The sequence below is a fragment of the Mobula hypostoma genome, chromosome 11, assembly GCF_963921235.1.
Source record: "Mobula hypostoma chromosome 11, sMobHyp1.1, whole genome shotgun sequence".
Lineage (NCBI taxonomy): Eukaryota > Metazoa > Chordata > Chondrichthyes > Myliobatiformes > Myliobatidae > Mobula > Mobula hypostoma.
This window is the reverse complement of record NC_086107.1, coordinates 35,483,229-35,507,606: the sequence shown is the minus strand read 5'-3', so window position 1 is coordinate 35,507,606 and position 24,378 is coordinate 35,483,229. Positions and strand designations below refer to the sequence as shown.

At 40.4% G+C, this 24,378-nt stretch overlaps 1 protein-coding gene across 1 annotated transcript in view; it reads left to right on the top strand.

Moving 5' to 3' along the window:
* Nucleotides 1–24,378, top strand: part of LOC134354260 (serine/threonine-protein kinase BRSK2-like) — a 1,028,846-nt gene that overhangs the window by 790,375 nt on the left and 214,093 nt on the right. Inside the window, 1 exon segment of the mRNA XM_063063164.1 lies at nucleotides 15,526–15,642. Within this exon segment, the coding sequence (XP_062919234.1) occupies nucleotides 15,526–15,642 (117 nt within the window).

The window sequence follows — 24,378 nt, the reverse complement described above, 5'->3', positions numbered from 1 at the left end:
TTTAGATGCTATTTGTTGCAACAGCATGGCTTTGTATGCCTCCAATGCAAACCCATATTCTTACGGACTGCAAAAGCTGCCATGCCCTATAGCTACACACATCAAAGTTGCTGGTGAACGCAGCAGGCCAGGCAGCACCTCTAGGAAGAAGTACAGTCGACATTTCGGGCCGAGACCCTTCGTTATGCCCTGTAGCTATAATGGCCAGCATTCCTTTTTGCATGTGCACTCTCAGTGTGTCACCAGGGTGCTCATTCTGTTTAACTACTTCAGCAGTATTTATTTAGATGCAAATCTGTGGTCACACTGTCATTTCTGTATCAGAGGGAAGTAGGTTCAAACTGTGTCCTAAAAACATATGCACTTAACTTAGCCTGACATGCTTTGTGAATGCTGTCCTGTCAGAGGTGTTAACATTTAGATGAAGCATTCAGCTGAGGCTCCATCTGCCCTAATCAACAGAACTGAATATTTTTGCTAGTCAGGGTAATGTTATGCCTGATTTAGCTCTTAAGATAAATGGATAATATGGACAATCGTTTAACTGTTTTATTGGTGTTTCTTTACACCACAAAAATAATTCCACTTAAGAAATACTTCATTAACTTCGAAGTGTTTAGAAGCAGCTTAAAATCATTTTTTAATTCATGAGCAAATTTGGACAAAGTGGTCATATTAAGCTAAAGATTACATACAAACACTTACATCCTAAGTTGTCTTATCTCATAGTCCTTTATTGAATATTTGACATTTCTTTACTACATTGGGCCCAGGAAATTAGAAATATTTCACTAGAAGTGATAAGAAATCTTATTGGAAGTATTTAAAGTGGAGCTAGATAAATGTTTAGCACAATTAGAGATGGAGGGCTGTGGAGATCTGTCACAAAGGTGAGATCTGAAATAGATCACAAGCAAGAGAAAACCTACAGACGCTGGATATCGAAGCAACACACGCAAAATGCTGGAGGAACTCAACAGGCCAGGCAGCATCTATGGAGAAGAGTAAGCAGTCGACGTTTCAGGCCGAGACCCTTCACCAGTCCTGATGAAGGACCTCGGCCCGAAACATCAACTGTACTCTTTTCCATAGATGCTGTCTGGCCTGCTGAGTTCCTCCAGCATTTTGTGTCAGAATTAGATCAGCTAGTTCATATTAAATAATGGGACATGCTTGAGGAGCCAGGTGGCCCTAATTTTTTGTGTTTTCATTTCCTTTAAAAAAGTAGCGGTAAACTTCTGTCTTGAATGTTTGCTTTCAATCTGATAAATGCAACAAGGAATGAAGAGTCCACAACTGTAATAAGGTGGCAGTCTTGATGTCATAACTCGGCCAATATTCAGGAAACTTGTATGATTAGATTGTATTCTGAGTACATGGATGGTGTAATCTAGTTGAACAGTTGCGTCATGTCATTGCTTTGTAAACAATGTTACATTAGAGTGGTCAAAAGGGGCCTGAAGTACAGTAAAGCTCTAACTGGACAACCCACTTGGGACTTTGCTGGTGCTAGACAGACAGGTTTCTGGATGTTTAATTCACGTTTTTCAGATGTTACAAGTAGTGTAATAAATTTTGGAGTGAATCTGGCAAGTTTATGGGAAACAAAGCCCTGTTGTGCTTCAAAGGAACAACTGAAAGCAGGTCCTGGTGGCTTTAAGGAGAGTGCGGTAAATAGGGTTTGGTGGTTTGAAAAGGAGCATGGGAAACACACTGGTAATTTTAAAGGCATTTGGGAAGTGGAGCGCAGGAAACAGGTTGCCAGTGAGTTATTAGCAGCTGTGGGAAGAAAGGCCCTGATTAACTTAAATGGACCATAGAAAACAGGATCTGTTGAGATTGAAGGGAATATAGGAAACAGGACCCGACGTGTTTGAAGGAAATGTAGAAACAGGGCCCGATGTGTTTGAAGGGAGAATAGAAACAGCCTGATGTGTTTGAAGGGAATGTAGAAACGGGCCCCGACGTGTTTGAAGGAAATGTAGAAACAGGGCCCGATGTGTTTGAAGGGAGAGTAGAAACAGGGCCCAATGTGTTTGAAGGGAATGTAGAAACGGGGCCCGACGTGTTTGAAGGGAGAATAGAAACAGCCTGATGTGTTTGAAGGGAATGTAGAAACGGGCCCCGACGTGTTTGAAGGAAATGTAGAAACAGGGCCCGATGTGTTTGAAGGGAGAGTAGAAACAGGGCCCAATGTGTTTGAAGGGAATGTAGAAACGGGGCCCGACGTGTTTGAAGGAAATGTAGAAACAGGGCCTGATATGTTTGAAAGGAATGCAGAAACAGGGCCCGATGTGTTTGAAGGGAGAGTAGAAACAGGGCCCGGTGTGTTTGAAGGGAATGTAGAAACAAGACCTGATGTGTTCGAAGGAAATGTAGAAGCAGTTCAATGGCTTGAAAAGAAGCATGGGAAACAAAGTGCTGATGCTTTTGAAGGGAGCATAGGCAATGATGCCCTGGGGAGTTTTAGGGGATTGTAGGATAAAGTTGTTTTCAGAGGAATTAGAGTCACAGAACACAGAAACTCTCCCTACCATCCACCTAGTCCATGCCTAACTGTTATTTTGCCTATTCACAATGACCATAGACCCCCATACCCCTAATTGTGTTTAAATGGAGTGTGGGAGGTGGGGCATCTGTAAGCCATCTGCTATTTGGGATCTCTGCACTCTTGGCTAGCACGTTATTTCAGTTTAACTGTATTTATAGATGAAGTGCTTTGACTTATTTAATATACGCATTTGGTGCTTCAATGGAATACAGTGCTGATTTGACTGACATCTGGAGGCACAATTCCTTCTTCCATTTCTGTGTCTTCATAGTTAAGCTCACATATTTTCCTTGTGAAAGCTGCTTAAATGATGTTATGTGCCTGTGATGCTAAGGCAAGTCCGTTTTTCATTGCACCTGTGCACGACTTTGACTTTTTAATATATTTCATTTGTCTTCACAGTCATTCTTACATTTTTGTCCATGACAGTGTTGGACAGTAAACTCATTTCATTGCTTCAAAGATCCTTTCATAAAATATTTACTTCTATAGGTTGCCCTTTGTGTGACACCTTGAAGCATTTGTTAGTGTGCTTGCCTCTGGGTCAACTTTTCCCTTCCATTCTAGCTTGGTATGTGAAGCAGTTAAATCTAAGTGACTTCAATGTAATACTCATGAAGAATGACAAAAACCATAAATAACTAGAAATTTGCCAATAAGATGTTTTGAAAGATCTATGAAAAAAACAATCAATAATGTGCAACCTAGTCAGATTATATTACAAAGAAAACAATGTGTAAAACTTATGTTAAAAAGAACCTCGAGCACTGGCCAATCTGGGCATCAGAAGTTTTGAGAGGAGGGGACTTCAATCAGGTCCTCTGCCCGAGGACAAAAGGCAACTGCGGGCCACTACAGCAAAATAGAGCTTTGACTAGTGACCAGTCAGCATTTGGGATTGATTAGCAAGAACAAATTAAAGAAAGGCAGGGGCAAACATGGTGGCCATCGTCGTAGCGGCCATCATCAGAGTGGTGATCTTTGATGCTTCAATCAAAGAAGGCAAAGAAAAGAAAAGCTCTAGGTTAAGTTATTTTTATCCTTCCCTTCTTTATATCTGCTCAGCTAGGACAGTAGAGATGCCAAACAGGATTAGATTAGATTAGATTATGAGGACACTTAGTCCTCGTTTATTGTCATTTAGAAATGCATGCGTTAAAAAATGATACAATGTTCCTCCAGAATGATATCACAAGAAACACAGGACAAACCAAGACAATAACTGACAAAACCACATAATTATAACATATAGTTACAACAGTGCAAAGCAATACCGTAATTTGATAAAGAGCAGACCATGGGCACGGTAGAAAAAAGTCTCAAAGTCCTGATATCCCCATCATCTCACGCAGACGGTAGAAGGGAGAAGCTCTCCCTGCCATGAACCTCCAAGCGCCGCAAACTTGCCGATAAAGCACCATTGGAAGCACCCGACCGCAGCGGACTCTGAGTCCGTCCGAAATCTTCGAGCCTCCAACCGGCCCTCCGACACCAAGCACTGAGCACCATCCTCTGCCGAGCGCTTCAACCCCGCCCCAGCCGCCGAGCAACAAGCAAAGCCGAGGATTCGGGGCCTTCCCCTCTGGAGATTCTGGATCACACGGTAGCAGCAGCAGCAAAGCAGGCATTTCAGTTCCTCCGTGCTGTCACGTCTGTCTCCATCAAATCAGGATTGTGCACGGCACCCTACTTGACAGATAACAGACATCACCACCGGAGTGGCCGCTGCGAGTTGCGTCGCGCTGCCACCTTCTCCTCCCACAAATGCTTGTTAAATAGTTAAATGCTTGTCTTTCGGGATGTGAGAAAGCAGGGAAACCTCCAGTGTCCCTGATGACTAAAACTGCAGGGAGTGCAGCCAGCTGCAGCTTCTAATAAGCTGCATTAAGGAGTTGGAGCTGGAGCTGAATGAACTCCAGATCATTCAGAGGGCCGAGAGGGTGATAGGTAGGACATATAGAGAGGTAGTTACACCCAAGGTGCAGGACACAGGAAACTATGTGAAAGTCAGGAAGGGGAAAGAGGTTAAGGGGCTCGTGCAGAGTACACCTGTGGCCATCCCCCTTAACAACAGGTACATCACTTTGGATACCATTAACAGAGAAAACTCACAGTGACTGTGTCTCTGGCATTGAGTCTGGCTGTGTGACTCAGAAGGGAAGAAGCAGGCTGTGGTGATAGGGGATTTATTAGTTAGGGGCACGGAGGTTCTGAGAGTGAGAACGAGATCTCTGGACGGTGTGTTGCCTCCCAGGTGCCAGGATTGGAGATAACTCAGATCAAGTCCTCAACATTCAGCAGCCAGTCGCCATGGTCCATGTGGGTACTAATGACACGAGTAGGAAACTGAAAGGCCTGGAGGTAGATAAATCACCTGGACCAGATGGTGTACACCCCAGGGTTCTGAAAGAGGTGGCTGAAGAAATTGTGGAGACATATCTTCACAATTTTTCAAGAATCATTAGCTTCTGAAATGGTTCTGGAAGACTGGAAAACTGCAAATGTTATCCCACTCTTCAAGAAAGGAGAGAGGCAGAAGAAAGGAAACTATTGGCCCGTTAGACTTTCCTCAGTGGTTGGGAAGATGTTGGAGTTGATTAATAAGGATGAGATCTCAGGGTACTTGGAAGCAAATGATAAAATAGGCTGTAGCCAGCATGATTTCCTCAAGGGAAAATCTTCATGACAAATCTGTTGGAATTCTTTGAAGAACTAACAAGCAGGATTGACAAAGGAGAATCAGTCAATGTTGCGTACTTGGATTTTCAGAAGCTCTCTGACAAGATGCCATACATGAGGTTGCTTAACAAGCTATGACCCCATCATATTACAGAAAAAATTCTGGCATAGATAAAGCAGTGGCTGATTGGCAGGAGGCAAAGAATGGGAAGAGCCTTTTCTGGTTGGCTGCCGGTCACTAGTGCTGTTCCACTGGGGTCTTTTTACATATAAGTCAATCATTTGGATGATGGAATTGATGGCTTTGTTGCAAAGTTTGCAGACGATATAAAGATAGGTGAAGGAGCAGATGGTTTTGAGGAAGTAGAAGGCTGGAAAAGGACTTAGAAAGATTAGGAGAGTGGGCAAAGAAATGGCAAATGGAATATAGTGTCAGGAAGTGTATGGTTATGCACTTTGGTAGAAGAATTGAAAGGATTGACTTTTTTCTAAATGAAGAGAAAATACAAAAAATTGAGGTGCAAAGCGACTTGGGAGTCCTTGTGCAGGATTCTCTAAAAGTTAATTTGCAGGTTGAGTCTGTGATGAGGAAGGTAGATGCAATGTTAGCAATCATTTCAAGAGGACTAGAATATAAAGGCATGAATGTAATGTTGAGACTTTATAAAGCACTGGTGAGGACTCACTTGGAGTATTGTGAACAGTTTTTGGTCCCCTTATCTTAGAAAGGATATGCTGAAACTGGAGGGGGTTCAAAGGAAATTCACAAAAAATGATTCCAGGATTGAACTGCTTGTCATATGAATAGTGTTTGATGGCTCAGCCTGTATTCACTGGAATTCAGAAGAATGAGAGGAGATCACGTTGAAACCTATTGAATGGTGAAGTGCCTTGATCGAGTGGATGTGAAGAGGATGTTTCCTATAGTGGGAAAGTCTAAGACCAGAGGACACAGCCTCAAAATAGATGGAGGTTCTTTTTGAATGGAGATGAGGAGGAATTTCTTTCGCCAGAGAGGAAGAACCTGTGGAATTTGTGTGGAGGCAAAGCCTTTCTGTATATTTAATGCAGATGCTGATAGATTCTTGATTGGTCAGGGCATGAAGGAATACAGGGAGAGGGCAGGAGACTGGGACTGAGAGGAAATTTGGATCAGCCAGGATGAAATGGCGGGCAGACTCGATGGGCCAAATTGCCTAATTCTGCTCATATATTTTATGGTCTTATGTTCTTATTCACAAAGCATTGAACCAGATGGGGAAAGAGGATTAAACAGGTGGATTTTTTAAAAATGTTCTTCTGAGATTTCACATCAGAGAGGGTTGAATAAGATGGAAGGAGAGTTACAACTTGGTATGTATATGTGATTGTTAGTGTAGCCCTTAGGGCGATGATGATGTATATGTATATGATTGATTTTACATCAAGCACCAAAAAGTACTTCAGTCATTTTTTTCTTCTATTAGAATATTCCTTTGCAGGATTTTAATCTAGATATTACCATCAATTCATTTTACTACCCATTCATATCATATTAAAATACAGATTTTTCCTCTTTTTGGGAAATATCTGATTCTATTTTGGTAAGGGTATACAATTTTTTCCCAGGTTTTAATATGTTCCTCAGTGGCCTGTTTCATCTTTTTCATGACCTACAGCTTTTCATAGAGCAGAGCGCACAATGTTTGTTTTCCATGGTGTTGGTGAATTATCAGTCAGTTGTGATAAAGCACCGACTGCAATGGCATCCGGTCACACATCCCTGATTCAAGGCCATCTTTCAGTTCGGTTCTCAGGCCCTTATTCTGCAATGATGAATGTAGCTGGCTAATTCTATAGCCATTAGAGGCACGACTGAAATAAGACTGCTCAAAGAATAAGGGTGCATATAATATTATTAAATTTTGTACCGTCTGCAAAAGATGTTATGGAATATACATTGATGTAGGCATTTTAAATTAGGAAAACTATTTTATTTGACATTATATTTGCTTTGTCTGTGAGAACCAAACATAATGTGGACAAATTTAACAGTTCTTTGGTTGAAACAACTTTCTCGGTTTCACAACAGATCAGAGCTACGTGACCTTGCTTGGGACTGCATCTCTTTAATCATACTGCAAACAATAATAAGTAGCTCTGATCCGTTTTGTTGGAGAGTTAATTAGATGCATATTTTCAGCTAAATTGATTGCGGTTGTTTTCCACAGTATCTTCAGTTTTACATCAGGGGATCAAATCCCTAAGCCAGGAGTGTATACAATGTGTGATGTGGCACAAGCCAGCAAATTTCACATATAATCCCTAATGCATGCTGAGGCTAGCTACTGATCAATGTAAGTGTTATAATTAGTCCCAGCAGCTTTAGGCCATTGCCCCTCGTCTTAATCTCCAGTGAAATTTGCAGGAGGACAATGATGACACAATGTCAGATTTGCATATAGATTAATTATTATGCCTTCTACAGTTAAAAAGTTTGCAACCTTAAACAATCATGTCCACTTTGTTGCAAAGAAAGGGTTGCTTGGCTGAGCCAACAATACTGGTGATAACAAGTTTGCTGCAGGTCGAACTGCTGCCTCTCAGCTCCAGCAACCTGATTTCCACCTTTACCTTCAGTGTTCTCCGCAACCACAAGGACTTACTCTAGGCGCTCCAGTTTCCTTCCACATCCCAGAGAAGCACTGATAGACTAATTTGCTCTTGTAAATTAGCCCCCGTCATCCTCAGCATAGGTGGGTCCAAAGGAATGTAACAGGAATTAATGGGAATGGGAGAGAGATGAGCCACAGAGAAGATTCAAAATTGTTTAATGTCATTTTCTGTACACCTGTGTAAGGATAATGAAATAATTGTTACTCCAAATCCGATTCGGCATGAAAGAAACACAGAAGGTAAAGAACACGATCATTATAATAAAAACACATTAAAAATAAATACATCAGGTAGCTTATATAGATTTCAAGTAAGTGGCTTGTTTTTAATCAGAATAACTCTGTCAATTCATTTCCTTGCCAGAAGCAGTTTGAGATATCTGTAGGATATCTTTATTGATACATTGACAGGTGGAAGAGAATTACTTCAGTGATGATAAAGCTGGAGGATGGAGATATGTTTGCTCTTTCAGTGTGATTGTAAGTTCTGTGATAAAGTTTTAAGGAATTATTTAGATAGGGGCTGTGGCAGGTCACATGTTATCTTGGCCAGTGCCGAAGCAGGCCCAGTCTTCATATTTAAGCAAGGATCTTAGAGGTTTCCAGGAGGTATCCTTTATACATATATTCCAGGTTAAAGTCAAAATAGAGCAGGATCCTGAAAGACTGGTCCCAAGGACAATTTTATCCAAGTACCTAGTCTTTGGCCTTGCAATGGAACTTAAAAATGTTTATATGTCTCCATAAACTCGAAGGAGTCAGAAATGACAAGCAGGCATGTTAATGGAATTTGTAAAAGTAAGTAAAAAGTCCTGTAGCAGCAAAAAATTGTATGCAATATTTCCTGCGGGGACTGTGAAATGACCACATTAACCTCTACTTCAACAGCCTAACCCCTTCTAGATGAACACTTCTGCATATTTGGGTTGCAATTTTTATTTCGTTTTAAATTATCAGTGTCCAAGTTTCAGCTAAAGGTCATGGTCATGTATCATAACTGTTGGTTTCTGGTTAGTTTCATTATTCTGGGTGCTATTAAATTAAAAATGAAAGCTTGCATCTTGTCAAGCTGCTCTGCTCTGTCCAGAGCCTAGAGACAGACTGGCACCTTATCTCTGGAGCAGGGGGAAGGAATCAACACTGCATATGACGATACGAAAAATACTTAAGTAGCCTCTTTTATTGCACACAGGACCAACCCTTCAACAACAAATAAAATAAAATTGAATGAAAATCCAATTAAAGCTGACTTTGTATGAAGTATACATCAATTTGGCCCCTTGATCTCAGAAATTCCCGAAGTGTTTCTAGTAAACTAAGTACCACGATTTGATTCTTCAAGTTGAAATTTAAAAAAATAATTTTCAACTGGCAAGTTCTTAAAAACGCCAGTGAAATAGAGTAGATAGAATGATGTCATTCTGGAAAACAGCACCTCTGATTGGAATAGTTCCTCAGTATCACTGTGAAATACAGACTTTCGTTTGTCTGGGATTCTCTAGACTATGACAAAACTACTATTGAACACTAAGTAAAATTCTTGGAAAATTTATTTGCATCAAGAAATAAGCTTAGAATCCCAGTATTCCGTGATACACACCAGTTGGCCTCTGTATTATTTAATTATTGAAATGGTTGAGTTATAATATCAACTTCTGCTGTAGTATTTTTTCCCTTGGCAATTCATTAGCATTTCAAATTGTTTTTTCAATCAACCATAAATGTATTTCCTGTTGAGATTTTCTTTTGCAAAGTTCTCTGGCCAGAACTAACAATTACAACAGTTTCAGAAAGATCACACTGAAATTTATGTAGCAATATCTTGGCAATTCAACGGATACTGTACATTAAGCTTTTGAGTATTTACAGGTTAAATTTATAACTATTAGAAAACTTGATAATTAGATGATTAGGACTAAGCAAGTTTCACAGAATTTGAACTTAGGATGCACATAAACAGTCAATTAAATTGTTTCATTTGTATAAGTGCAACAGATATAAGAGAATATTTTCAAAAGACCTTTCGTGAGCAAATATTGAAAGGTCAGACAGACGTCCTCCTTGGGGGAAAAACTATGTACTTACACCCTCTTTATGCCCTTATAATATAGTACACCTCTACTAGGTCACCCCTCAATCTCCTACGTTCCAGAGAATAAAGTCCTAGTCTATACAAGCTCTCCTTGTAACATGCCCTCGTGTGTAAATGAAGAACAGTGAGCAAAGTCAGGGATTTTGAGCGGAAAGGTGCAACTAGGTCAGGTAGCTCTGTCTGGACTGACAGACATTGACAAGATTGATCAAATGGCCTCCTTCACTTTGTAAATTTTCTATGATTTCTGTGCCTTGTAGTCCTCAGACTGTAAAACTTCAAAAATACTGATTAGTCATACATCTCCTCTGAACAGCAGTGTTCTCAGATCTTTTCCTCAGAACCAACAAACAAAAACTTTTCCTTTAAGCTGCTTCATTTGATATCAGAAATTCAAGTCAATATACAATCTTTGACATTTAACCATGGCCCAATCATGATGTTAAAAAACTAATGCAAAGTTTGCTTCAAAAAAACTTTTTGATCTTTGTTTTGCAAAGGTAATTCCAAATTACATGCATATGTAAAAGCAGCTGTCTTATTTTTATATAAATTTTCATCAAATTGAAATTAGAATGTCTTTTCAATCAATATATATGGTCTTATCATTTGCAAACCATACTGGTTTGCGTTAGTGTTTGCTTGATAAACAATTCTATGTGTGTAGCTATGCCTCCTGCATATCGTATCTTTTCAATCATGTTGGTTGAACAGGCTGAAATATCTCCCTAAATCTTTGTGCCTCTTTAAAACTTTCTTGAGGGCCACCCTTTAAAGCAAGCTTTTTGATTTGTTGTCAATTTTTTGCTAATTTGTATAGATATGAATCACAATTTACAAGGTCTGTCTACATTTGTTAGCGACTAGCATTTGAATGACAAATCTAGTGACAGTGTATTGATATGTCTTTTTTCCGTATACCTTTTTTGATGATAATCTGATGGAGCAGATCACCTGGCTGTGTCAGGACCTGTCTGCTTTCTATGCCATTGATTTAATTTAGACAGCTTGACAAGGGGAGGATGATATGTCCCATCGGTTTACTGCCTGGGCAATGGTGTTAAAAAAAAAGCACTTGAGCAGTCCTGATTGACCAACAGAAAGTTTGGCATTTAATTTTGAATGCCGTCTAAGCAAGTATTGATTTCAAGTAATAAATATTTCTCCTTAGTACTCAAGGCAGCTTGCTCATGATAAACCAGTAGTATTTAAACACCATGTCAGAGAAAGCAATATTATTTAGGATCTGCATGGTGCTCTCCATTGTCAGTGCACCAACACTGCATTAGGCTGCAGTGGAATTACTTACGTAAAAAACATTGCACCCCTTTTTCATAACTGATTCATTCCGTGTTACTAGCTTGCTGGTTCTTCCATTTTCCGTATTGTCTCATGTTTCTTACATTATTATGATTTTGTTAAATGTAAATTATGTTATTTTCTACTTCAGTGAATACAGTTCAAGTTACTTCAGTGTCCAGGGAAATCCCAAGCACATTGTAGATGTTACTGTGATGCATTTCGTATATATTCTTCCTTTTCTCTTTACTTGCCACCTCTCTTATTTACCTTTTTTAATCATTAATTTTCATTTTCCTACTTCCTACTGTGATCACTCTTTATAATTCTGATTTTTCCTGCCTCTGAGGCGTGGTCTTTTTGGACATCTCTTTCTTTCTTGCGCTTTCTAATAATTTTCCCTTTCTAGCTTTGGCCAGAGATAATTCTGGGTGCGCAAAGTACAATGTAGGAGCGTATGGACAGGAGGACAGTGGACATTGGTTTATGAAAAATAGATTGAGCAGTTACTTTAAATTAATAAATTAATGCAGTGGCCTCCCAACCCTCAGAAGATGACTGGCTGATATACGCTGCTCTACTTTCACAGGGAATTCTGTAAATGCCACTCACATGGACTTATACCTCAACAATAACAGCCACCATCACGCCTCCCAACATAGAACTTATAAAATTTGCAGTTGTGGCGTCCAGCTCCTATGTTGCAAAATAATTTGTACTTTATCAAAAACAAACTTTACTTTCAGATCACTGCTGTTTGGAAAGTAGCTTTATTGTTCAGCAAAGTCTTATTTTGGGTTTGAACTCTGCTGATTTGCTGATGAGCTCTGTTGAAAAGAAAAATTATTGAATTTTCGGCACAGTAGTTCTGTTTAGCACCACCCAGTGTTCTAAATAGCTACACTGAAAATGGCTGACTGATCAACAGATCAGCCCATCTTCTCAAAATGGGCATCAGACTTTCTTCCTAGTTTAGGTATCTAATTATCCCCTTAACCTAGTGAACATATTCCCTCCTTTCATGACAATTAGATTGACTCCCCAGTGTAGCAGTCCTAATACTGAAATCAGTTTCTGCATTTAAGGGAGAGAGCTGGGTCTCCTTCCCTCATAACCCTATAGGAACTGTGCCAGCTCTAATATTAATGATTTTGTATTTTTTTCCTTCATGAGTATTGTACAGCATGTTTGTCTGAACCTGTTCCCTATCACGTTCCTGGTTGATCTGATTGTTATAACTTCAGACGCAAAGACAATCAAACCATATACATTAGAGACATTATTGACAAAGTTTGCATTGAGAATGGGGATAATCAACTTAAGCAGTGTGGAAGAAAAAGCTTACAAAATCATTACCATTTAAGAAACTCTTTGGTGATGTAAGAATGCTTATTTATCTTTTCATTCGAAAAATGTAAGTGATGTGCTCTGTTCACTATTGTAGCTTGTGGTGGAATGACCAACTTTCTTTCATGGATTGTAGGATGGTTCTGGAAATCTCCAGTTTGACAACTGTTGTCAAGTTGGTCATGGTTCTTGCTTCTGAAGACTTCAATCAGGTCACAAAAAGAATTGTTGTGCTTCACAATGAAGTTGCCTATAGAAGCTTTATTTCAGAGGGCTGACAACCCTCCTACTGTTGATGCTAGCTGTAGGGTTTATCATGACTGACTTTCAATGGCCTTCATTTGGCTATTTGCTTCAACTATAAAGGAACCAATATTTTCACTTGCTGTACAATCTAGAAATCTCCTCTTCAAACACAGGCAGAGATGATAGTTTATTTATTGATGCACCTGTTGCAAGGAAAAGGTTGTTCATTGCCACCACAGTTGGGGGGAAAAGCTCCCTTGTGAGATTTCCCCAGACTGGCTCTGAGTTATTGCTAGGAGATATTCCAACTGTTTCAGTGCCAGCATCAATGAATTCAAGAAAAATCAGCCACTGTCAGTAAAGCAGTCATTGGAACTGTTAGTACATCCATCTGTTACCTGGTCACCAACTGGACCTGTGCTGTACCCAACATTCATAATCTTCAATCAGTCCTGAGACAAAAATTGTACTGTAAGTAGTGGCAGGTTTGTATTCTGCTATTATTATGTTAGTAATAACAATTTTCTCTGTGTGTATTTCAGTAAATGGAATTTTTTTTTGCAAATGCTAATTTTCTTTTAGTAATAGGATTCTGGTTATTTTAATCTGTTATGTTGATACAAGATAAATATCTGTGGATACCTTTCATTTGTAGATGATTAGTTCTTTCATAATCTGTTGAATTTGAAAATTGTAATGATGTTGATTATTTGGCCTGCAACATCACACTGTTGATGGCTGATGCAAGATTACATTTACGTGTGATGAAATGTTCCTGAATATAGTATCACTCTGTTGTAAATGTGGAGTGGAAGATGGATGGGCCTGTCAGTCAATCTCTTCATCTGTGACTAGTCATTTTGATCTGATCTGCTAAATCTGTGTAACATTTGCTGAAACAGAGCTGCATAGAGAGGAATTAGGACATGTTGCTTAAATTAAGTGCAATTTATGAAAAAAGTATATTTTGTCTATTCTGAAAATTGCCAATTTTTTATGCTGCATGCAACACAACACAACTCCTCATCTCATTACAATATTTAATGATTTTAAACATTGGATTTTAAATCCTGTAGGTGACATTGCATATCTGTGAACTCATTATCTGAAGCCTAATGTATTTCTTTACTGATCCAGTACTGGTTAAAAGGAGAGGATTTAAGATGATTTTACTTTGAATTCTAAGAAGTTTCATCTGGTTTCCACGTTTTCCATTATTTTTTTTCAACCTTCAATCCTGAAGGTGGTAATTACTTCTGCAAGAAGGTTTCAACTTCACCCTTGAAACAAGTGTGTTCATGGATATCATCCTATATCTCACCTTTCCTAATGTTGTTAAACATAAACTTTGCCCATTGATCTTATCTAAAGTTCTTCTCTTTGGTCCATTTTAATTTACTTCTTTACCGAGGTCATGATGGCTCTTTGCTGTCAAGCTGCTTTTCCATGATGAATTTGTTCTAATTTTAATCCGAGATGCCCTGCTTATCTATTAGCGCTTTCCACAGCACTCTCTTCATAAATCCAAAGCTATTGGTGCCAATCCCTGAAGATGGGTGAACAGCTTCTCAGTCTTTCCAAAAGAATGCAGCACAAAATAAATTAAAAACAAAATAAAAGACCGGACTGAGAAAGTAGGTTATGTAAAATCAAAAAGACTAATGATTACTGATTTAATACTTAAAGTACTAAACTCAGGAATTTTCTGGCTCCTGTATTTGAGTAAATATCTCTGAAACTTAATGTCAGTTTCTTCTACTGAAATTATTTATTTGTTTTTGCAATGCAATGCAATGCAAAATAGACCCTTCCAGCCCTTCGAGCCATGCCACCCGGCAACCCTGAGTTAGCCCTTGCTTAATTACGGGACAGTTTACAATGACCAATTAACTTATCAACTGGTATGTCTTTGGACTGTGGGAGGAAACTGGAGCACCCGGAATGCATGCAGTCACAGGGAGAACAGACGGCGGCAGGAAATGAGCTCAGGTCGCTGGTACTGTAAAGGGTTGTGCTAAACACTATGCTACCCTGCCTCCCTGTTTGTCAATAAAAAAATTAACCTGCTTACATGGAACATACAAATTAACATAAAATACAGAAAGTCCAATTACAATCGGTAGTACTGAACAAATTGTTCATTTCTGCCAGGGAAACTTGTACTCCTAATGTGACTGCAAAACAGATTTCATTAAATCTATCATAATCTGCTATCTAACTAATCAGAAATCCCGGTGGTTCATCATCTGTTTCATCAGGTGGTGTTTGCTGCACTTTGAGATTCACCCAGGCCCCATTTCTTGCATACCCTTGAAATTTAATTGGTTTCTTGGAGAATTTCTTGAAATACTATGCAACCTCGAAAAACATTAATGAGAAGTGTGTCTGGATATTTTACTGCTTGAGATGTAATGTATTATTTTATCATTTATTCATGCAGCTTTTCTTTTTTTTAAATGTTCTCTTATGAGGCTTTCCTACCGCAGATGGCAGATCTGTCAGAGACTTAGCTAAATAATTGTAGCATTGAGTGATTGAAATGGAAGCAACTTGAGCAGGATTAGATTGGAAGCAAAGTCAAATGTACCTAGTTTTTTTTTCCATGTAGATGGAGGTTCTGTGGGCAACCTTAATAATTCTCACTCTTTTCCCTCCAGCCACAGGGACTTGAAACCAGAAAATTTATTGCTGGATGAAAAGAATAACATTAGAATAGCAGACTTCGGAATGGCTTCACTGCAGGTTGGCGACAGCTTGTTAGAAACCAGCTGTGGGTGAGTTCACATTTTGCTGTTGTGATAAAGAAGAACAAAAGCATATTTTAATAATTGACTACTTTAGATGTTTAATTTGTACGTAAAAAGTACACTATTTATTTTAATGCAAATGGCATATGTGCACAAGAAAGCTTTGAAAACTCTTTATTTGGTGTGCATTATAATTCAACGTGCAATGCAATGTAATTTACTGGGATGTTGTCAAACCACAAAGGATTTTATTATGAACTGCCATTAATCTTGATTTAGATCTTGAAAGTGCCTAAAGTTTTAGCTGGATTTAGCTATTAGAAACAGCGTTTACTGTTGCTTTTAACATAAACAAGGTGATAGTAATAATTCACGTACAGTGTCAGACAAGTAACTTTATAACATTGATAACACAAATGGCAACTCTGCAAAATGTATGAGGCTATTACCATCCAATAACAATGTCATGCAAAAGAATTTTTCTTTGTGAAACGTATCCTAGTGCAACGCAATGAACAACCTGGAAGACTTGTATCCTTCCATTTTCAAAATTACTGTAAAGTGTGGAGTCATAAAAGAGAGACAAAAACGATTTTTCTCTCAATAAGCCTCTCATGTATTAATTAACATGAAACTTACTGTATGTCTTAAGAAAAGACTAAAAGAGAGTTAATGTCTTTTTTGAGCTTAGTACATAAGCTACTCTTGGGTATAAAGTTAGGAGAATATACCAAAGGGACTCAACAAAAGACAATCATTCCAACTCAAAAGTAATTCCAAATTTCCACCACACTCAATGACCAGGAGGTACAGGTGGACTTTTAAACTTTTTGCCAATGATGCTGCTGTCTTCAGTTTACACAATATTGTTGCCAACTCAGGTGTGGAAGTATCAGATTTGTTTTAATGATATCTTTTCCAACATTATTTTGACTTTTTTTTATCCTTCATCAATGTTACCCTGTTTCTCATTGACATTCTCGGGTAGGTAGGAATTCATTTGAAGTGAAGGGAACTGAGTTTGTGGCAGCAGAGTACAATGCACAAGTTCAAGTCTCTTGTAAGCAGTCAAGAATGTGCTCATGTTCCACTGTCTCTTGGAATCATTGAGAAGTACTGCACAGAGAGGGATATTTCAGACTTCTGTCACTCTATTGACTAAAAATGCAGCAACTTAGTTCCAAATTGGAATATGATTTTATTGGTGACGCTAGTTTCCTGACACCTTTTCTAAGTGATTTTTTTTCAGGTGTACCTTTATAATGTCACTCTGGACTTTTCAGTCAGGAAGATATTACAGCCCAATGTAATTCAGTTTTTCGTCCAGCACTAACAAGTGGAATTTCCAGAAGGCGATTAGGTGCAGGATATTCATTGAATATTTTCCTCCCAAATCCAAAGATATCAAACATTTCTGATGCTTTTGAACGGGCTACCTCAACTCATAGCTGAGGCTTACATCTACTACGTCTGAGTCGAACTGTCTGTACTGCCGTTTCATTAGCTTATTTTTAGCCATGATGTTGAGTAGTTCAAAGTGCTGATTATTGACTACAAGAGAAGAAGCCAGTCCCCATTGGGGAAGCGGAGGTGAAGGGAGCCAGTAGCTTTCAATTCATTGGTGCTGACGTGTCATGGGATCTACATGGGAAAAGCATGTAACTGTCATCACAAGGAAGCCTCAACAGTGCCTCTGCTTAGAAGTTTGCATAGATCCAGCAGGTTACCAAAACCATTGACACACTTCCGTAGATGCACAGCAGACAGTATCCTAACTGGTTGCATCACAGTCTGGAATGGGAATACCAATGCCCAGGAATAGAAAGGCTACAGAAAGTGGTGGGCACAGCCCAGTCCATCACAGGCAAAGCCCTCCCCACCCCTGCATACATTTACATGGAGTGCTGCCTTAAGAAAGCAGCATCTTCCATCAAAGATCGTCACCAGTCAGGCCATGCCCTCTTCTCGCTACTAACATCAAGCAGGGGGTACAGAAACCTGAGGTTGCACACCACAAAGTTCAAGAACAGTTATTACTCTACAATAATCAGGCTCCTGAACCGGTGTGTGTAACTTTATCCACCCCGACTCTGGACTGATCCTATGACTTACTTTCAAGGCCTCATTACAACTCAAGTTTTCAGTATTTTGTTTTTTGAACAATGTCTTCTTTTGCATGTAGGTTATTTGCTTTGTTTATGTTTATGTTTAATTTTTTTGTAAAATTCTACGCCGTGTGGTATCACCCTCTGACTGTTGAACTCAATCCACCCACTAACTGAAGGCCATCATAATCCTTCGTAACCACACTATCAATTTGTGCAGCAACTTTGAGGGATCAATGGAGTCAGGATCTTCTGTTCCACCACACTGCTCAGAATCCTGCCATTAACCTTGTACTCTGCCTTCAGGTTCAATCTTTCAAAGTGCATCACTTCACACTTTTCTGGATTGAACTCTACCTGCCACTCCTCTGTCCCATTCTGCATCCTGTCTCCATCCTGTTGTAAACTATGACAACTTCTACTATAGCCGCAAAACGGTGCTGGACCACTCTGCCTGGTGGCACTGGTAACCAATGGTGACATTTTGCAAGCAGCTCACAAAACTACCAGATGCTCTAGTAGATATACTCCTTCTGCACTGTGATTGGTGCAGTCTGTAATTTCCCTTTAAGAGATGTACTTTTGACTGACTAAATGAACTAGCACTTTAGTGATCTCCTGGGGGGATTTTTGTGTACTAACTTTCAAGAGTGCCGGTATGGGCATTGCTGGGGGAGGTCACTGCATCAAGACCTGAAAGCAGAAGATGAACCCACGCTCGGTTACATTACTTTGCAGCAATTAAAATGTTGAGCAAGATTTTTATCGTCAAGGCCGGGGAGCAGAAAACGTACAGGTGTTCAGCACTGTCGGTCTGCTTTTGTTTGCTCTCTCTCTCTCTCTCTCTCTCTCTCCCCGCCCCCCCTCTGTTCTTACCGCTACTATTGGTCAGAATGTGCAGGACTGTTGGGTCCCACACCGCTAGATTCCGGAGCCGTTGTCGCCCTGCAGCCATTGAGACTCTTGGCCGAGCGTCGCTCGCCTCAGAGCCGAACTGGCTCTGCAGCTGTGGACTCACTTTCCGGGACTCTGCAGTTCATGTCCTCGTGTTAATTGTTTGCTTTTTTTTAAAACTATTTGTGTTATTTATCCTCTTTTGCACATTGGATATGTGAACGGCCTTTGGTGTGTGTGGTTTTTTTCCACAAATTTTACTGTGTTTCCTTGTTTTGTGACTGCCTGCAAGAAGATGAACTTCAGTGTTGTATAATGGTCTACATACTTTGATGACCTTCATGTCATCTGCACACCTACTAACCCACTCTTTCACTTTCTCATCCAAGTCATTTATGAAAATCACAAAGAGCTGGGGTCCCAGAACAGATCCTTGCAGAACATGACTCGCCAGCAACCTCCATGCAGAATACCACTACTCTCTGCTTTCTGTGGGCAAGCCGTTCAAATCCACGCCGCCATGTTTCCATGGATCTCATACTTCATGACTTTCTATAAGAATATACCACGAGGAACCTTGTCAGCTGCCTTGGTAAAATCCATATACACCACATGTACCACTCATAAGGCACTGATTGACAAAGCCATGCAGACTATCACCAATAAGATTATTTTTCTCTAAATGCTTGCAAACCATGTACCTAACAAACCTCTCAACTAGTTTGCCCACCACTGACAAAGGACTCACGGGTTTTATAATTCCCAGGATTATCCCTATTACCTTGTTTGAACAACAGACCACCCTCCAATCCTCTGGTACTACCTCTGTGACCAGGGAGGGTGCAAAGATAGTCATCAGCACCCCTGCAATTTCCTCCTTTGCTTCCTGTAGCAGCTTGTCGTATATCCCATCCAGCCCAGGGACTTGCCTATCCTAATGTTTTTCAGAAGTTCTAATGCTGCCTCTTTCTTAACCCTGAGATGCTCAGTACATCGAACTATGTTTTTGTGGCCATTACAGAGATTTGGTTGAGAGAGAGACAGGAATATCCCGAGGTTTTGAAGTTCTAGAGAAGTTAGAGAGGGAGGTAAAGTAGAGGGGTAGTTGTGCTACTAATCAAGGACAGTATTGCACCTGCAGTCAGAGGGGACATCATGCAGGGTTTGTCCACTGAGTCTCACAAAAGTAGGAAGGGTGCAATCACTCTGGGATTGTACTGCAGTTCCCCCTCCCCCCCACCCCCCAATAGCCACTAATATGGTGGGAAAGATGCAGGCAGATTAAGGAAAGGTGTAAAAACAATAGAGATGGTGTCGTGGGGAATTTCAACTTCCCTAATATAATCTAGGACTTTGAGTGCAAGAGCTTTAGATGGGGCACAGTTTGATAGGTGCACCCTGGAGGGTTTCTTAAATCAGTATGTATACAGTCCAAAAAGAGGAGTGGCTGGACTGGACCTGGTGTTGGGTAATGATTCTGTCCAGATAACTGAGCTTTCAGTTAGGGAGCAGTGATCACGACTTCTTAAGTTTTCAGATAGCTATAGATTAGGATAAGCATGGACCTTGCCAGATAGTTTAAATTGCTTGGCAGAGAATGAGAGCATTATTTAGCTGGTTAGTTAGTTATTTATTATCGTTGCTGAGGACAACAAGATTGCAGTGCTATTCCATTCGGTGCAAAACTGCATGCTGGCAATTCAGTTACTAACAACGCAATGGCATTATTTAAAATAACATCCCGAGTTATTTAGTTAGGGGGAGTTAATTGCGAATAGCTGTTTTTAAGAAAGCTCATGCCCAACGTGTAGGGGGTGTTTAAAGACCAATCACTCAGAGCACAGGACAGGTATGTTCAGGCCAGAAGGAAGGTCAAAGATGGCAAGGCAAGAGAACCTTGGATGTTGAGGGAGGTGATGAATTTAGTCAAGAAGAAAAAGGGCATAGTATGTAAAGTTTAGGAAACTGGAATCAAAAAGAGCCCTTGAGGATTAGAAAGAGCCAGAAAAGAACTCAAGGAGGGAATTAGGAAAACCAGGAGGGGCCATGAAAAGTCCTTGGCAAGTAGGGTTAGAGAGAATCCCAAGGCATTCTATATATGCAACAAGATCATGAGGGTAACTAGGAAGAGGGTACAATCACTCAAGGAAAAAGGAAGGAACATTTGCTTGGATGGAGAGGATCCTTAAGTCCTTAATAAGTATTTATATGAGTATCTACCAAGGACAAGACATGGAAGGTAGGGAGGTCAGTGCCAAAGGTAATGATGTACTAGGGCAGCAGTCCCCAACCACCAGGTCACGGACTGGTACCGGGCCACAAAGCATGTGCTACCGGGCCGCGAGGAAATGATATGATTTGGCGATATGAGTCAGCTGCACCGTTCCTCATTCCCTGTCACGGCCACTGTTGAGCCATTACGCATGCGAGGTCATTACCGGTGCGTCATCCATGTCAGCGCGGGAAGGAGATCAACTCCTCGAGCTTGCAAATGACGGCGGGCTGAAAAGTATATTTGACATAACATCTCTGCCGGTATTCTGGATCAAAGTCAAGGCTAAAAATCCTGAGATAGCCATGAAAGCACTGAAAACGTTGCTTCCATTTCCAACATATCTCTGCAATGAATGCAACGAAAACTAAATTGCGGAATAGACTGGACGTAAGGAACCCCGTTCGACTATCACTGTCTCCCATCACCCTTCGATAGGACCGTCTTGTTGCAGGAAAACAAGCCCAGGGCTCCCACTGATTCAGCGATATTGGTGTGTTGCAATGATTTTATATGTTCATATGGGGAAAACATGTGCTGCTTGTTTAATATCCTAATGTTACTTAAAATGTTATGATGCTATTGACTTATATAACCATATAACAATTACAGCACGGAAACAGGCCATCTCTGCCCTTCTAGTCCGTGCTGAACACTACTCTCACCTAGTCCCACCGACCTACACTCAGCCCATAACCTTCCATTCCTTTCCTGTCTATATCCCTATCCAATTTTTCTTTAAATGATAATATCGAACCTGCCTCAACCACTTCTGCTGGAATTTCGTTCAACACTTACTTCAAGCTCCCCTGTCCTCCCCTGATAATTGACTTATCACTATATTCATGTGAGGAAAATATGTGCTGTGTGTTTAATATTAAATTCGTTAGATAAACCCTTCTAGAAACGAAATTGAGTGTATTAGCCACTTATCACCGATATTCTGGTCGTGATTAACAACGCGCCCCCGCCAAACAGAATCGCCAAAAATGATTTGTAGAGAAAAAATCGTACGCGCATGCGCACTGGTGCTCGCGCAAGGCTTCATGGTCATTGTAGTCTTTCTCGGGGTAAACCCAACGTACTTGACTGCTACTCTTGTCTGTTGGCAACCCTACCACCACCACCGCCCCCCCCCCGCCCCCGGTCGGCCGGTCCGCAAGAATATTGTCAATACGAAACTGGTCCGCAGTGCAAAAAAGGTTGGGGACCCCTGTACTAGGGCATTTCGAAGCAAAGGAGGAGGTAATGTTGGGTGGCTTATAGAGCATTAAGGTGGATAAATCCCCAGGGCCTGATGGGATATATCCCAGGATATTGAGAGAGGCAAGAAAATAGACAAGCAATTACCGGGGCTTTGACCAATATTTTTCTGTCCTTTCCAGCCATAGGCTAGGTCCCAAAGGACTGGCAAATAGCTAATATTTTTCCATTATTCAAGAAGGGAACCAGGATAACCCTGGAAACTACTGACCAGTGAATTTCATGTCAATGGTAGGGAAGTTACTGGAGAGAATTCTTAGGGACAGGATTTATGAGCATCTGGAAAACTATAGCCTAGTTAGAGAGAGCCAGCATGGTTATGTGTGTGACAAGTCATGTCTTATTAACTTGATTGCGTTTTTTGATGAGGTGACAAAGGTGATAGATGAGGTAGAGCTAGAGATATTGTCTACATGGAAGTTAGTAAGGCATTTGACAAGGACCCTCATGGGAGGCTCATCCAGAAGATTAAGATGCATGGGATCTATGGTGAATTGGCCATTTGGATTCAGAACTGACTTGCCCATAGAAGACAGTGATCAAAGGGACTTGTTCTGGCTGCAAGTCTATGATTAGTGGGATTCTGAAATGATCTGTACTGGGACCTTTAGAGTTTGTGCTGAATATAAATGACCTGGATGAAAATATAGGTGGGGGGTGGTTTAGTAAGTTTGCAGATGATATGAAATTTGGTGGCATTGTTAATAGTGTAGAAGACTGGCAAAGAATACAGTGGTATATAGATCAGTTGCAGATATGGATGGAGAAATGTCAGATGAAGTGTAACCTGGCCAAATGTGAAGTGTAGTACCTTGGTAGTTCAAATGTAAAGAGACAGTATACTGTTAAGGTCAAGGCCAACAACAGGGTCCCTCTTTGTGAGGAACAGAGGGATCTTGGCATCCACGCTCATCACTCCCTGAAAGTGGCTAAACAGTTTGGTAGGGTGGTTAAGAAGGCATATGGCATTCTTGCCTTTATTAGTTGAGGCATTGAGTTCCAAAATCAGGAAGTTATGTTGCAGCTTTATAAAACTCTAGTTAGGTCACATCGGGAATATTGCTAACAGTCTAGTCGTCCCGTTGTAGGAAGAATGTCGAGGTTTTGGAGAGGCTGTAGAAGAGGTTTACCAGGATGCTGCCTGGATTAGAGAGAATGTTATATAACAAGAGGATGGACAAACTTGGGTTGTTTCTCTGGAGCAGCGGAGGCTGAGGGGAAATCCGATAGATTTATGAGATTATGAGATGCATAGAGTAGTCAGATAGTATCTTTTTTCCAGGGTTGAAATGTCTAATACCAAAGGGCATGCACTTAAGCTAAAAGTGAGTAATTTCAAAGGAGATGTGAGGGACAAGTTTTGTTACACAGAGAGTGTGGGTGTGTGGAATGTGTGGCCTGGTGTGGTGGCAGAGGCAGATACAATGGGGACTTCTAAGAAATTTGTAGATAGGCACATGAAAGTGAGGAAAATGGACGGATATGGACATTGTGTAGGCAGAAGAGATTAACATATGGCCATTTGATTACTCATTTAATTGGTTCAGCACAACATTATGGGCCAAAGGGCCTGTTCCTGTGCTGTACTGTTCTATGTTCTATGCTCCAGCATATTCGCCTATTCTACACTGACTTCACATTTGTCAAGCTCCCTCTTCTTGGTGAAAGCCGAAGCAAGTTATTCATCAAGCACCTCCCCTAACTCCTCCACTTCCAGTTACGTTTTTCCCTTTTGTCCCTGAGTGGTTCTACCCACACTCTCGTCATCCTCTTTTTCCTCACAATCGTGTAGAATACCTTGGGGTTTTCCTTAATTCTACCCAGCAAAACCTTTTTATGTCCTCTTCCAGCTCTCCTAAATTTTTTTGCAAGCTTCTTCCTGGCCAACTAATAACTGTCAAACGTCCTGACTGATTTTTGCTTCCTAAGCCTTAAGTATGCCTCTTTCTTCCTCATGACCAAATGTTCCAGCTCTCCTTTCACCCTAACATCATTTCCCTGTCTCAGTGGGACAAATCCATCCTGTGCAAGTGGTCCACTGTTACAGAATATCTGTTCCTCATTTATGCTGTTAAGAAATCATGCAATGCTTCAGAACTTGTGATGTTGTTGTATTTTGAATATTGCATTCAAAGTGAGGGATATTGATGATTAGGAGTTAACTCTTTAAGCATGGGCTGCCGGCATGCTGTGGAATGTGCACGTCCTGTGATTATGTGGATATCTTCC